We start from the raw sequence: 16,237 nt of genomic DNA on the forward strand, positions 1-16,237 counted from the left end.
CCTGCTTCTTGATTATCTCAATGGGAAACCCTTCAAGTGGATACAGATCATCCAACTGACGCATCGCCACACTCATTGCTAGTTTCTTTTGTCTTAAAAATCTAAGTCTCAGTTTCCTGAATTGAGTTCTTAAAATCTTACATCCTAACCTAAACGTGAGGATAATGATAGCTCACTACAGTATTTATTTATGTAGTTGTTGTGGGATGGACTTCATTTTTTAATCCCGATTTACAGATGAAAAAAATTGAGACTCAGAGAGGTGAGGTGACTTTCCTATAGTCACACAGCAAGTCACACTTGGAGTACAACTGAAGTGTTCCAATTCTATAGCCTGGGATCTTAACTGCTGGGCCAGAGAGAAAGACGGGGAGAAAAGGAGGAGGAAGACAAGAAGGAGGGAGGGAGGGACAGGGAGAGAGACAATAACTAATAAGTCCAATGAATAATGGGCTTGGAAATTCAATAAATATATCCTAATAATAACAAATGAGATGACATTTCATGTCTTGTCTACACAATTCCAAACAACCATTTTGACTGCTTAGAAAAAAAAAAAAAAAAGACAAATTACTTTTGACTGGCTGTGCAGTCATTGTTTTAAAGTGCCGGGAGGGCCAATTCCTTCGGAAGAAGGCGAGTTCTTAAGCTCCTGCAGCCCCGGATGCCAGTGCCTGAGCCAGGCCCCTTGTTTCAGAGCTGAGGATGGGGCTGGAGAAAATGCTGTGCCGTCACCCCCAGTTCATCCTCCTTATGAAGGCCCTTCTGGCAGGAAAAAGCAGATTCATCCATCATCCACTTGGTCATTCAACACATATTTATTATATGATCAAAAATGTCTGATTAATGAATGAATTTCCTCGACACATTGAGCTCAGTCCTGTTTGCCTCACCACACTGTATGTCTAGTTCCTTCTTAGCTTTCAAATCTCAGCTCAAATGTCACCTCTTTGGAGAAACCTTTCCTGGCCACCCTACCTAATAGCTCATCCTCCTCAGCCATTCTCTGTCCCATTGTCTGGTTTCCTTGATAACATGTCACATAGAAATAATTCTATGTGTCTGCTTATCACTCACCCTCCTTCATGAAGGCAGGGACCTTACTTGCATTGTTCACTGCGGTACCCCAACTGTATGGAACAAAACCTGGTGCACAGTGGATGGTCAGTCAATATTGTGTAATGAAAATGAGTGAGGCGACATTGATTTCTATGCCGGAAGAGGAGTCTGTGACTTTAAATGGAGGTGGAGTGAGAGGTAGCACGTGGGCCTGGAGCCCCTTGGGCATAGTGACATGTCCAGCAGGGGTCGGAGGAATCAGCATGTGCCCTTTCTGAATTACAAAGCGTGCCAGGGACATTGGATTTCCATTAATTGGCACTGAGGAGGAGGGTTGTTATTGAGCTCATCAGCCAGCTGGAGGCCTGTCTGTGTCAGACCTGTCTGCAAGTCAGAATGGATGTTTCATAAACCCGTCAACCTTGAGAAGCTGTAAGCCCCCAAGAGGGGCAGCACCCATGGGCTCACGGTGCCTTCCAGGGTGGCAGACAACCCTAAACTTCCCATCTTCAACAGATGAGGGGGCGAGGTCACGGTGGGGACAGCCAGAAGAGAAAAGACACATGAGGGTTTTGGCATAAGACACATTTAAAAATAGTTGTCATGTCGCCGCAACCCTGGTACCAGCTTATCTGAAAGTCGAGGAGCGTGAGGAAGCTGCGATTTCAGAGCTGCCCCACTGCTTCCTCGCTGTGGCCTCAGGCAGGCGATTTGGTCTCGGAGCCCCAGCTGTTTGATCTATAAATAGGGGGCGATGACACTTCACTTGTGGGGCTGTTGTGAGGATCAAAGGAGGAAATGTCCATGTAAATAATAATGATAACTGGGGGTACAGAGTGTTTTCTATGTGCTGGGCACTGTGCTAATGACTGCACGCACATTATCTCATTCGACCCCTACCCAGCACTCAGGGAAAGCACAGTTAGTACCTGAATTTTACAAGCGAGGGAACTAAAGCTTGGGGAGCTTACATGACTTGCTCTGGTGACACAGGGAAGAATTCAGTCACCTGACTCGCAGTGCTCTTGACCAGCCTCTAACTGCCCTCTACTTGGCACTTAGCACACTCTAATGAATGGCAGCTCTTGACATTCTGTCCCTGGAGTTAGCATTTCTCTTGCTCGCCTGCTTTCAAGCCTTTGTCACACTCTTCCTCCAACAGCCACCACTTCTAGGGCCCCTTTTGTTCACGGGCATCTGGCCTACCTATCTCCCTTCCTCTTCCCAGCCCCTATGAAGTGCTGATCATTGTTTCCACTCTGCAGATGAGGAAAGTCTCAGAGAGGTTAATTAACTTGCTCCAAAGTCACACAGCCAATAAGTGGTGGGGCCAGGATTTGAACTCAGGGACATGTGGTTCCAGAACCCCACATAACATTTCTCCATGTCTCCGACCATCTTTCAGAACCCCCTTTCTCCTCAATGAAGCTCTCCTGGCAACGGAAACCTCCTCGTTGCTCCCCTCTCTCACTTCTGCCCACAGGGTGCAGCCTAGCTCTATTTTTGAATTGTGCCTCCATATCCATTTATTGGTAGTAGCTACCATTCATCGGACACTTCAATGTACCCAATGCCATGATCAGGCCTGTACACGCATGATCTCCTTTAACCCTCCCGAGAACCCGATGAGGTGGAGATTCTAATCCCCATGTTACACAAAACAGATTCAGGGAGGTATTGTAACTTTTCCAAGTTTCTTTAGTCATTTGCCAAAGGAAACATAACTAGTGACAAAGCTGGAACAAAACCCTCAAATGATTTGGTTCTAAAACCCAGTCTCTTAGTTAACTATAATAATAAAAGCATAATAAGCTAATTAGACCAGACAGCAAAATGACTTTCTGGACATCCTTCCAGGCAAAGCCGGGGCTGCGAGGGCCAAACCCCTTGCACGAATTTTGTGCATCAGGCCTCTCATCTGTATATATAAAAGCCTAAGCGACTGGTCAACCAGTTGCTATGATGCACACTGACCACCAGAGGGCAGACGCTCAACATAGGAGCTGCCCCCTGGTGGTCAGTGTGCTCCCATTGCAGGAGTGCCAGCCAGGTAACCCATGGGTGTCAGAGACCGGGCTCACGGCTGGTGAGCAGCAGCAAGCCTACCGAGTGGTGGCAGCAGGCACAGTGGGGCTGGGATAAGTGGGAGCAGCGTGGCGCCTGCCCCGGGCTCGGGCTCTTTCCTGGCTGCCTGCCACTTTGCGCACTACTACATCCCTCAGGGGATGTTGGACTGCCAGTTTCGGCCGATCCCTGCAGGCCACGCTGAGGGATCCCATGGTGCATGTGTGCACTGGGCCTCTAGTTATATTAGAGGCCCGGTGCATGAATTCGTACATGGGTGGGGTTCCTTGGCCTGGCTGGTGATTGGGGCTGATCGGGGCCATCTCACCCAGTTCTGATCAGGGCCATTGGGGCCAGCTGGCCAGGGGGAGGAGCCACGGAGGTTGGCCGGCCATGGGAGCACACTGACCATCAGGGGGCAGGTCCTACATTTAGCATCTGTCCCCTGGTGGTCAGTGTGTATCATAGCAACTGGTCGACCGGTTGTTGGGTCTCTTAGGCTTTTACTAGTATATATATAGTTTGCTTCTCCCTATCTTGTAAAGTTCCAGCGGGTTGGGAATTGAGCTACCCTGTCCTGGTATAGCTACCCCCCGAATCCTTATTGACTGATGCTTTAAAATCTAGTTTTCTGTTGGAGGTCTCCATGATGGAGGTCTAAGCTCTCAAATTTGCCAATATCTAAAAACAACTTGAGCTTATAAAAGAATTCCGCTCCTAAATAGAATGTGCAAATGGAGTTTTTGGAACTGTGGTTCTGATATCTAAAATTAGCCTTCCCTTCCAAACAGTATTGCCCCTCTGACTGATGGCTCTGCTCCTTGTCCTGGAGGCTGCTGCCAGCGCTCTTGAGCTGTGACTGACATGTCCTGTTCATGCAGTGCAATCTCTGGCTCTCCCAGACAGCAATGGAAACTTCTCTCCCCAAGGATCTGGTGGGGGAGGGAGGATGAGGAGGGGCAGGAATCTGGGTATAGCTCTTTGAAGTTGATATTTATTTGACTTCCTCTTTGGTCCTCCAGGCATTTTCACTGTCTCCTTACATTTTGATTCAAGCTTTGCTTAATGTGAGTGTCTCCTGAATGGAAATGGCTCTCACTATCCTCTTGGTGGCCCAGGGAGTCGCCATTTTCATGGGAACAACATGAGGATGGCTCTGGTCTCCAGGACACAGACTCTACAGCAGGCAAACTCTGACAGTGCGAATGGCCTTCACCAAGTCAGTGGGTTATGCTAGCACTTACGCCAACAGCATTAGTTGAAGATACACAAAATGGCCTTTGCAAATGCCTTTTGCCATTGTCCCTGGGTCTTGGCTGGCATCCTTTTAGTCCTTACCAGGCTGCCACTCCTATCCATCCAGTAGTGACCTTATTTGCATAATTAGCTTTAATCTGTGGGTATGTGCTTACCCCCAAAAGCAATTGCCTTTGAACTTTGGATAAATACCAGCATGGAACACTGGACAATGTCAGCTCTTGAGCCCTTGTTCCCACAGAGAAGATGAAAGTGGACAATGTAAGCTCTTGAGCCCTTTTGTTCCCACAGAGAAGATGAAAGTGGGGGTCATTTTGGAAATCATATTCTGTTCTGCTCTGTATCATTTCCAGTGAGGACAGGCAAAACCAGAAATGAACTCATGAAGAGGGAGAGGCCTAGGGAATGCACAATGATCATCTCATTTTGATGTCAATGATCCAGAACCACATTGTAAGCCTCAGTTCTTTTTCAATGTGTCTGGCTGCCCTTGCAGCAGGGATAGATTTGCTCTTTGGGTTTCTCTGCATAGAACACTCTGTTACCTTCCTTACCACCCCTTCTTCTTGGATGACAAGACCCTTGTAGCTTTTCTGGAGGGCTTGACTCTCTGAGTTAAACCTCCCACTCCATCCCCGTCTCCATCTCCATGCCTGTGATCTCAGCATTACACGCCTGCTTGTCTATCCTCTCCCAACTCAATCTTGTTGTGTGTTTATAGTTGCCATGGAACAAGAGGCACGTGGGGAGATAACATTACAGTTGGGCATAGAGTCCTGGGTTCTAGTCCTTGTTGCCTTGGGCAGGTCACTTGAACTCTGAGCCTTAATTCTAACTCTACAATGGGATAATAGCAGAACCTCCCCTCATTGGGTTGAGTAGGATTTGATGGCATAACGCATGTGAAGTGCTTGGCACATAGTAGGTGCTCAGTAAGTAGTGGCAACTATTGCTGAATGAAGGGTTAGAGAAACGTTTTGTTTTTTTTAAAGTCTCCCTTCCATCTCAAACTACTATGTGACTTTAAGCAAGGCCTTGGAACATTCTGAGTCTCAGTTTTTTGATCTATAGTCTGGGGACAGAAAGAGATTTTCCCTGCATCCTTCACAAGGCCCCTAGGAGAATTTGTCAGTAGTAGCAGTAGCAGCAGCAGCAGCAAGATCTGTTTTAGTTTCAGATTCTGAGGAGCTCTGGTTTCTGCAGTCGGCTCCCCAGAGGTGCCAGGCCAGGCCCTGAGGAAAGCTGCCTGGAGAGGCCTGTACTCAAGCCATTTGGGCACAGCTCCAACCCACACCTTCTCTATTCAGGAGCAGCAAGATCTCCCAAAACAGCTGTGCTTGGGCGAGTTCTTGTACAAATCCCTCTAAACTAGAACTTCTCAAAACCAGACATGCCTGTGTATCAAAATCTCAACTCCCAGCAATGAATCAAAGGCTCAGATGCCCAGTGACGGAAGCCAGATGGGCGTCCGGACACTCAGGTGGGGCATATAAGGCCTCAGATTGCAATATTTGCTTTGATTAGTGTTGACTGAGTTGCATTGAGGATCCCATATGGTACACATGTGGGAAATTTACAAGAGAATGATAGGCATGGAGTTTAGGACAGTGGCTGGGAGCAAAGCGGGGAGGAGGGGAGGAAAGGATGAGGGGTACAGCAGGCTTCAATGGTATTATTATTTTTTAAAAAGCTAGGTGGTAGATGTATGGTTGTTTGTTTTATGAATATATATATATATATATATATATATATTTTCATTTAAAAAGGGAGATGAGCAGAAAGGGATCCCCAAGTCCAGACAAAAGTAATGAGGATCCCTCTCTTTGAGGGCCATGTGTATTTTACCTATCCTGTTAATCACTGTATCCCCCTGCCTCCCACAGAGCCTGGTCCAGCCTGAGTGATGGATACCGGCTGTGGAATGAATGGATGGATGGATGCCTGGGTGGATTTGTAATACTCCTCCATGCCCCCCACCCCCATCACCTTGATCCCACCTCTGCTACATTCTATTTGTCAACATGTAGGCCAGGAGGCAGAAGGGCTTCCTGGGACATTTTGTTTCTGTTCTGGTCTAGGACACAACACGATGACCTGGCAAACAGATGGCTTGATCATTTAACATTGTTCTATTTCAAGCAAAACGTCCTGGCGAGATTGACGCTCAGTGACTCCAACCTGCTACAAGGCTCTTTGGAATGAACTCCTCTGGTTTGGTCCTGCCTGCCAAACACATTCCCCAAGTCCTGTCTTTCCTGGTCCCCCGAGAGGCTGCTGCAAGTGCAAACACACCCTCCTCTTAGCCAAAGGAGAACTGGGGTCTTTACTCTCAAGGCATAAACAGGAGGAGCATCGGTGGCAGTAGCTGCTGGCCTGGGACGGCCCAGCTTGCTAAGCACTTGCTCCCACCTGGAGAGCCTTGTGGGACTTTGCCACCCTGCCCGCCACAGCTGCTCTCTTCATGGGAAGGGGGGCCGGAGGCTGTGGGGCTGGCCTGTGTGGACAGAGGCGGGTGAGGCGATGAGGATGGATGCCAGCTCATTGCACTGAAACAAATGACTCCTATGCCAGCCAAAGGGATGCCAGAGGAGCTGGGAAACTAAGGACTTTGCTTATGCCTGTGAAAGTACCTGCTGAGAATCGTAGACTGGCGAGCAGGGGGCCTGACGGTGACTGTCAAGGGCTGGACGGTGGCAGGGGTGGGGGTGGGGAAGAGTGCTGGGCTCCACAGCAGCTTCTCAGCCTCTGAGTGGCTCTCTGGGCCTTAGTCTTTACAACAAGATACTTAACCCGTGTGGATAGGCACTAGCCAATCAGAATGAAGGAGGGTTTCATTGCTAGGTTTCAGCTGGCCTTAATCCCTTGGCTGCTGGAAGGTAAGAGTGATGGGGAGGGCTTGGAGGAGGGGCGAGGGTGCAGGAGTGGGCGAGGCCTTGGGGAGCTCAGATCAGCCACGATTTACCCATCAGTACAGGCCCCTTTCAGTGTTAACAGCCAGCGTGGCCGCACTCCTGCTGAATGTCAGCTCTGCTGGAAAACACGAGAAAGGCGGGTTCGGTTCTCACACTCTACGTGCATAAGCATCACTGGGGAGCCTGCTGACAACACAGATGCCCGGTTCCCACCTCGAAACGACCGAGGCGCACTCTCTAGGGCCCACGTGCGGCCCATGACGCTCCCTCCCGAGGCCACGTGCCCTGGACCAGCGGATCTCTAAGGATCCAGCTCTGACTGTCAGGGGTTTGCGAGGACTCTGAGAGGTGAAGCCCGGCACACGGTGTCCAGGGGAACGTGCCCAGGTCAGGGGCAGGTCACGTGACCACGCCAGCCTATGCAGGTCACGTGACCACGCCAGCCAGGGCGGTCCATTTGGCTGAAGCAGCCTTGGGCCTGGCCCAGCCCTGGGATTGCTGCCGCTCAGGAGGGCAGCCCGGTGTGAACCTGAATTTTCAAGAGACGTTGGAAGTCAGTGAGCCACGTCTTGTGTCACAGGTAGGGCACTGCTCTTCCGGCCCCAGAAGCCCTGTCTGAGGCCGGTGGCGGGCAGAGGGGTGTGGCTGGCCCCACCAGAGGAGGGAGGAGACCAGCCCTAAGTGAGGGTATGGAAGCCCTTAAGGAGTCCGTGTCCTCAAGTACGGACCTCAGAGCCTGCCCTCAGCAGCTTGCCTAGCACAGAGCTGCCAGGTCCGGTCACAGGCCGAGGGGGCGCCCTTGCTAGGGACTTAGAGGGTAGCCGGGGGGACAGAGATGTCACGGGAGGAAATGTTTGGCTCAGAGGCGAGGTGCTGGGGTCCTGCCAGGATCCCTGGGATGTTCCTCAGAGGGGTGGGTTCTCTAGGTATAAGAGAACGTGCCTGCGTCGCTCCATTTAAACTCGATCGCCAGATGCTTCCTCCCCTGCCTGGGACAGCCTTCCTCCCACCCCTTTCTCTGTCTGACTCTTACTTGTCCTCCAAGACTCAGCGTAGATTGTGCTATAACCCCCATGACTAGGCCACGCTGGTCTCTTTTAACACTACAGCCCTGGGCGCGCCCTTATTTCAGACTTTCTCACCTGAAATATCAATGGCTTGCTGCCTTAAAACCACGCACGACTGACATTTGTTAGGTGTTTGCTCTGTGCCAGCACGGTTTAAGTCACTTTCTAGTATCATCCCAGTTAATCCTCAACAGCCCAATGAAGTTGCACGGCTATCCTCTCTATGTAAGAAAGCAGGGCCCAGAGAGGTTAAGTGACTTGCCCAGCATCACACGGCCAGGAAGTGGTAAAAGCGGACTTGCACCCAGTCTGTGTGCACCACCTGCAACCGCAGCACCCTGCCGCCTCCCGCAGGCTGAAGCCAGCATCCTGGGTTCACGCAGCGTCGTCCCAAGTGGGATGTGAAGGGAGGTAGCTTGAACTCGGGGGTGTGGGCAGCTATCAGTCCCGCTCTGCCGCTGCCTGTGGGTACTCTCCAGCCTCAGGGTCCTCGGCTCTATAGTGCGGACAGTTATACCGGCCTCATAAGGTTGTTGGAAATCACTGCGGTGCCTGGCACATAGGCAATGTCTGAAGCGTGTTGATGGGATAAATGATTGGAGGCGCCAGTGAGTTAAACTTTTACTGGGAAATAACACCTTCCTGCCCCTTTCAAATCCCCATTAGACTCCACCGAGATGGGATTTGGTTTGATGCTGGACCTGGGCGAAGAGGGTGGGTGGAGTGGGGATGGCCAGCCTTTGGGGTTGTTTACAGTTCTCAGAGAGGTAACCCTATAGAGAGAGTGGACAATGGGAAGAATATTGTTTCATTTGGAAAGCATGAATTGCATCTCTGTTACATCCAAAACAACCTGCTTGACCCCAACGGTTAGAAATGATCTGGAGCCATTGCTACTGAGTTGGCTGGTCATGTCCTATACCTGCCATTCTGGGTGTAGACTAGATTGCTAAACTTATCAGCATGATTTTTTTTTTTATAAAGATGAAGTGTAGGAATTCATATCATCCCATGTCTCCCTGTCCTTGTGTCTTTCTCCCATTTCCTCATGTGGCATGGAATTGGGGTGCTGATTCTGTGGGGTAGACATGGGTCTAACCCAGGTCTGACCTCTGTGCCTGGTTCCTTGATAGGATTATGGTTTTGTTTTTGTCTTATTAAGATCTGGAAAAGTGGGGGATGATTCACTTTGTCAAGTGTGTGGGTGGGTATGTAAAGTATGTGTTTTTATACCAGGACCTTGAAGAACTGGGAATTCTTCAAGAAAGGGAATGTTGTAAGCAGACCTGCCTTTTTTTAAGGGCACCCAGCATTCGCAGCAAATGGCATTTGTGCATGAAAGTGCCCGCATTGCTGGGCATGCAGTGAATGTGAAATCCCAGCAGTGAAGTTTCATGAGAATGGATGGGGTCTGACAGCTCTGCCTTAGCTCTCGGGACGCCCTCCTACCGTTTACAAGGCTGTCCTGCTCACTTCAGTCCCTTCCTAGTGGGGTCACCTAGTTGTGCAGACTCGTCCTCCTTCCCCCACCTGTCAGGAATGTCAAGGCCAATCTCTCCTCTTTGAAATTCTTTCCTGATGCTTTTCCCCAATCCTCTCTTTCTCTTTTTCATCACCCCCCCTGCTGCCTCTCTCTCCAGGATTTTCCTCCCCTCCTTCTCCTCCTCCTTTTCCTCTCCAGCATCCTTTGTCTAGCTCAGGGGTGGGGGACCTTTTTTTCTGCCAAGGGACATTTGGATATTTATAACATCATCTGAGGGCCATACAAAATTATTAATTTAAAAATTAGCCTGCTGTATTTGGTCAAACATTTAATCAACTCACCCCTAATGCCTTGGCAGGGCCAGACCAAATGATTTCGTGGGCCTTATACGGCCTGCAGGCCGGACGTTCCCCACCCCTGGTCTAGTCCCCTTGACAGTGGCTTTCCTCTAAGAAGTGCCCCCACACAAGCCTTGGGCTGGCATCTTCCATGAACACGGATGGATGCCTTATCCTTCAGCCGGTGAAACAGCTCATCTTCCCCGAAGGAGAAGGAATTAGAGAAACTAACGAACGTTGCAATGCAAACAGAATATCTACCGAAACCCAAACCCCTCCGCCTACAAGTTATTTGGAAGCTCGCTGTGCTTTCCTGGGGAGGCCAGCCTCTAGCTGGGTGGCTGGTCCATAGCACCACCCAGCACCACACCCACAGCTGCCTGCTCCCTGCCTCTCTCTCTCGAGTAAGACTCAACGTGGGAAATGGATCGAACACCTTGCAGCAGGATAAGCATTTGATACTAGGTAGTCAGCTTTCCCTCTGACCTTCTCATTTGGAGCAAGGCCTTTGGTATCTATCTCACACCCTCCCCAGAAATTCTCCCCCTGCCCCAGGATTTGGGACTCTGTGGAGGGAAAAGATATGGCAGCTCCTAGTGGCTGGAGTACAGGACCCAGAAGATGGCAGAAGCTCGTGGCGAACAGGATGGTGAGGTCAAAAAAGCAATGCCAGCACTCCCACCACATCGATTCTACGCAGAACACAGGGCAAGAGCGCACACACTCCAGGCTGGGGACGGGGCAGGCGGGATGGTCTCCCACTCTTTGGTCCGAGCAGCGGGCCTTGCTGTGTAGGGTCGTGATTTTGGAAGGCCCAATCTCCCCTCCCGCCCAGGACAGGAGTCCCTGCCCCCACCTCTCCTTTCCCAGAGATAAAATGGGCAGAACAAGGACCCAGGCTCGAGCACCCAAAGAATGGCAGGACACCCTCTGTGGAGGCAGACTGTATTTAAATGCAATTCACCTCTTTGGGGTCTAGGAAAAGCCACCCGTAGATTCATTTGCTGGGAAACGTGGTCTGTGTGGCGGAGGCGGAGGACACTGGGGCCACGGTTTTGCTGAAAGCTGACTTCCTCCGGGGGTCTGTCTGCTGTCCAGAATGGCAGCCGCTGCGGTGGGCGAATAGGATGGTCATCTCCGGGCCCAAGGGGGTGACTTCAGGCTGGGACCCCTTAGGGGTGGCAGGATGTTCAGGCTTCCCGGAGGTGCTGTGTTTGGTGGGAGGAGGGCTGTAATTCTGAAATCTCACGGTCTTGACTTGCTGTGTGAGAAAGAAGAACACAGGGACCCAGGTGAGAGGGGAGGCATCCCTGGGACCTGCTTCATGCTGTTTCTCCGCTCTGGCCCCGCCTCAGGGCCTCATGTACGTGTTCATTCAGGAACTGCATGTGTCTACCACGCATCCCACACTCTGTGAGGAGCTGTGAACCCGAGTGAATACAGTTGCCCTTGACAAAAAGACAATTGTAACCACAAGCGCCAGGATGGGGGACGTGTAGATGCTCAATGCAGACGAATATGAAACTAAAGCTGGAGGGCGGGTATGCAGGGAAGGCTTTCTAGAGGCCAAGCTAGTTCCGTTGTTGAGAACTGAAGATCCATTAGGAATTCTCTAGAAGAAATCTGCTAGGCCTGCCTGGGAAAGGGCCTGAGGCCAGAGGGTCTGGTCTATTCTGGAAAGTCTCAGTTCACCTTCCCTCTCTCCTCTCTCCGCCTACCCTGGAGGCCTAACTCAAGGCGCCCCCTTCCTGAGGCCCCCCTGCTGATGCCATCTGGACAGCCCCACAGGCTGAGAGGTCCTCAGAGAGGTTTGCAAACTGGACACCTGCGGGCTGAATTTAGCCTGCAGCATGTTTGAGAGCTGTAGGAAGTTGGGAGATCGCACATCGAAATCAGTCGTTTGTATGTCTCTTTAAAAATCAGAGATCCGGCACGCTGGGCCTGAGCCCCATTTTGGCAACAACGGACGAGCAGTCTCTCTCCATAGGGAGGTATGTCCCCTGTTTGCACAGGCCTCGCCTCTCCCTCCTTCCGCCTCTCCTGGCTGTTACCCACCTGCCTGGTGCCCACACGCATCGGCTTTGGTTGGTCCCTCTCTCGGGGCTTAATAAAGTGCTCTGCGTACTGCTTAGGAATGATTTCTTTTTTCCAGGAAATTCGATCCTAGTGTCCCCCACTGAGAATCCAGGTTTCTTCACACTATGATAGACCTTGATCATATCTAGCAGAGGCCTGGGCACTTACTGGACGCTTGCAGTTTGAAGGCTGTATCTAACAGCTTGCGGGGACGGGCAGCTGGGGCCTGGAAGGTTTTGGCTTACTTGAAAACGAGAATTCAGGAAAAACAAAACAAAACGCCACCTCCTGACATTTCCATCAGTCAGCACGGACTTTTTCCAAATGCCTTTCCCTATAAGCTTAGCGTCAGGAGCATGAGTTTTTGTATTAGATCCGGATTCCACTCCAGACTTGTGTGTCCGCTGTGTGCCTTTGGGTAATGTGCTCTAACTCCTTCAGCCTCCACGTCCTCATTTTAAAATGAAGACGACAATGATAATACTACTGCTTCAGAGGGTTGTTGTCAGGATGAAACGTGAAGCAATTAGCACAGTGCCTGCCAGGTCATTAGCAGTCAGTCAGTGTGTGACGAAGAGAAGGGGACCACACCGCCTTTCCAGGTCAGGGGGAATGGGTGGTGGCGGTGATGCTATGATGGTCAAGAAACTAAAAGATAATAAGCATTGCCCAACTCCCTAATGTCACCTCCTCCATCCTCCATCCCTCCTGCTTCAAGGATGTTAACAAAATCTCGTATGTCTTCTAGTGGGAAAAGCCCTGAAGTGGAAATGAACATATTTGATCCCTGCCACAGTTGTCATAATTCAGTGTGACCGTCTTCTATACCACGAACAATGATGTATCAAGCCCTCTGTAAGCGCTGTATGCATCTTTACTCACTTAGTGTCCACCCCAATCCTATGAGGCTGTTACTAGTATTCTTACCGCCACCATTCTACAGATTAGAAAAAAAAAAGAAGTCTCAGAAAGGGGAAGTGTTTTGGCCAAAGTCACCAGCTAGCAAGCAGCAGAGCTGGAGTTCAAATCCAGATTTCTCTGCTGCCAAAGCCATGTTTTTCCCAAGCCACCTTGTGCCTTGAAAGAAGTGTTTGAAATGTTCAGAGAGGACGTGAGGATGCAGAGGGGGTTGCGTGTAGGGGTCCTTCAGGGGCAGTAATTTTGATTTCTCGTCCACTAAGACTAAAATCTCAGGAGCTGGGACACTGAGCCACGCTAGGGGTCTGAAGAGTCATGGCCCCAAGGTCAGCTCACTCCTACCTTTTCGCTGCTGTTTCTGGAGTTTTCTGGCTTCACCAGGATGGATGGTGGGGCAGATGCGGGCGGTTTGAGTGGAGGCTCGCTCTTGATGGGGATTTCCTTGCCTTCCATGATGATGGAGCTGGCGGTTGAGTGGATCCTGGACTCACTGCCTCTGCTGATGCACGTGAGGGCAGGCTCCCCCGTGGGAGTCGGCTTGGGTCCCATCTCCGCCACCACCATCAAGGGTGAGGAGGGGACCGCCTGTGGCTGGTGGAACTGGAACTGCTGAGGCCGGACGACCATGGTGGGGCTGCGTCTGAGGGAGCCCACCACAAGGGTGGGGATTCCTGACGGGATGGGTCTCTGCAGGGATCCATCTGGGGAGTCACATGACAGAGATATCAGCAACGGGGTGGGGTGGAGGGGGGGGGGCGTGGAGGGCGGGGGCAGGCGGGGGGGGGGGTTGGGGGGGGGGAGGCGGCGCAGCAGGCTGGGTGAGCAGTGTGTCCTGATATCCCAGAATAGTTAAGTGCTTTCTCAATCTGACTGCACGTACATTCTCTCAGGGTCTTTCAAAGGTGACCTTATTCTTTTTTTAGTGCTGTTTGCTGATGCTGGCAGCAAATAAGTGGCTAGCTGAATGTTGGAGGAGGGTGTTAGAAGGTATGTTACTTGCTCTCTCTCTCTCTCTCTCTCTCTCACACACACACACACACACACACACACACACACACACACACACTCCTACTCTCTCCCTCCAGACCTTTAAGATGGAAAGTGAAGAAGATAGACCTAGAGACAGCTTCACAATGAGAAGCAAACAGAGGTGTGCAGACCAAAGAGGAAACAAAAGCCAGAGAACGAGAGGAACCCAGAAGAGAAACTGAGAAACACAAGAGTCAACTGAGAGGGAGAGGGGAAGGAGAGGCGGGGAGGGACTCTGGCCAGCGACGTGAAGAACATGCTAACAACAGCTTTAGCTCGATGGTGGTGGGATCGCTTTTAGCTGGGCTTCGGGGCGGGCGGGTGGGATTCTGAGAGAGAGCGGGTGTGCAGGCAGATGTGGCACCAGAGGGAAGCAAATCTGGAAAGGTGACTCCAGAGGGAGGTGTGTGCGGATGAGCCTCGCAGAGCCCCTGACACGAATCAGATCTACTCCCAGGGAGCCTGGGACAGGTCAGACCCCTCAGCCCCCTCACTCGTAAACCGGAGCTAATAGCAGCGCCCCGCAGGGCTGGCGCGAGGAGTACATTTCAGGATGTATGCAAAGTGTTAGGACCGCGCCTGGGGCCTAATAAATGGCCCATGTTTGTTAGACATCATTTGTGGATAAAGGATAGCAAACCCTAAAAATGCGAGGTCTGCCCAGCCGGTGTGACTTAGTGGTTGAGTGTTGACCTTTGAAGCAGGAGGTTGCGGTTCGATTCCTGGTCAGGGCACATGCCCGGGTTGCTGGCTGATCCCCAGTGTGGGGCATGCAGGAGGCAGCTGATAAGTGATTCTCTCTCATCATTGATGTTCTGCCTCTCTCTCTTCCTCTCAGAAGCTAATAAAAATAAAAATAAAAATAAAATGCAAGGTCCAGGAGTTTGGTTTTGCCCCTTCCCTAAGCTCTTGTTCTTTTTGTTAACAGAGATGATCCCCTCTCATTGAAAAGCCGTTCCGCTCACATCCCCTGGAGACAGGAGATCCTCACTCCTTGGGAATATGTCCTGTAGGTATTTGGGGAATAGTCAGGAGCTCACGGCACTGGGGGGCAGGAGGGAGAGACACCCCTGAGAAGCATTGTGGCCATTTCTCCCTAAGGGTCCCCAGCACTGAGAGGCACAGGTGGCGTGGCTCAGCCGTTTGTGTCCCGCACAGGAGCCCGCGCCAAGGCCTTGTTCTGCGCTGTGACTTTTCGTCAAGCCGGACATGAACGTGAAAAGCAGAATGCTCGCCACTCACATTCGGCCTTCTCAGCCGCTGCGAGCAAGCCAGTCACCATTTACAAGTTTGACCTTTCCACGTGGATATTTATTTTGCCATGGTCCGCCCTGTGAGGTCATTTCTGCTGTCATTTCTCTTCGCTTCGGGGAGACTGAGAGCTTGACCAGCCTCACCTCCAGAAGGGGAGAGAGAGAAAGCCTCCCAGATCTGGAAAAGTCAGAGCGGCACTGGGCAGACGTGGCCTCGGGCTCCCAGAAACGTGTGAAAAATTGCCTTACCTATTTATTTTGTTGGTTCCTAACTTCCAAAAGAGCAAATGCTTTCTCATTGCACGTGCGTGCAATGCAAACAGTCAAAGCTCCGAGTTAATCAAGATGTGTGCAAAGGCAGGGAGCGAGCCCATGAGAGGAAAGTGAGTAGTTGCTGGTGGGACGCACTGCCTGGCTTCTGTAAGTGGTCCAGGCTGAGTCTCCATGAGCGCAGGCTCTGGATGGAGCAGAGGTGATCTGCTTAGTGGCAGTAGCAGTGATGAGACGGATAAAATAATAATACTATAAAATAGTTATTTCTCAAGAGCTTATTACGGGCCAGGTGCTGTGCCATCCGTCTTATGTGGATTATTTTATTAAATCCATACAATAATCCTGATGAGGTTGGTACTGTTTTTATTTCCATTTCCCCCCATTTATTTCCATTTTATGAATGAGAGAACTGAAGACTGAAGAGGTCAGTAGCTGGCCCAAGGCTGTTATGGTGGGATCAATTACTGTGTGTGTGTGTGTGTGTGGGGGGGTGGTGGTGGGTATAAGG

General features: G+C 50.9%; 1 protein-coding gene across 4 annotated transcripts in view; it reads right to left on the reverse strand.

Annotated features, from left to right (window-relative positions):
- SH3RF2 (SH3 domain containing ring finger 2) overlaps window positions 1-16,237 on the reverse strand; it is a 115,700-nt gene that overhangs the window by 5,621 nt on the left and 93,842 nt on the right. For 2 of the 4 annotated variants that reach the window (XM_070414684.1, XM_070414687.1), the window contains exons 9-10: window positions 13,517-13,875; window positions 11,112-11,441 (exon numbers count right to left, since the gene is read on the reverse strand). In XM_070414684.1, the coding sequence (XP_070270785.1) occupies window positions 11,178-11,441; window positions 13,517-13,875 (623 nt within the window). In that variant the 3' untranslated portion in view covers window positions 11,112-11,177. Of the gene's footprint in view, window positions 1-8,967; window positions 9,133-11,111; window positions 11,442-13,516; window positions 13,876-16,237 lie in introns of those variants that run through there. The other 2 variants (XM_070414685.1, XM_070414686.1) reach the window with 2 other exon arrangements.

Source organism: Myotis yumanensis, unplaced genomic scaffold (genome assembly GCF_028538775.1).
Source record: "Myotis yumanensis isolate MYYU_CA2020_CCGP unplaced genomic scaffold, mMyoYum1.0.hap1 SCAF_5, whole genome shotgun sequence".
Lineage (NCBI taxonomy): Eukaryota > Metazoa > Chordata > Mammalia > Chiroptera > Vespertilionidae > Myotis > Myotis yumanensis.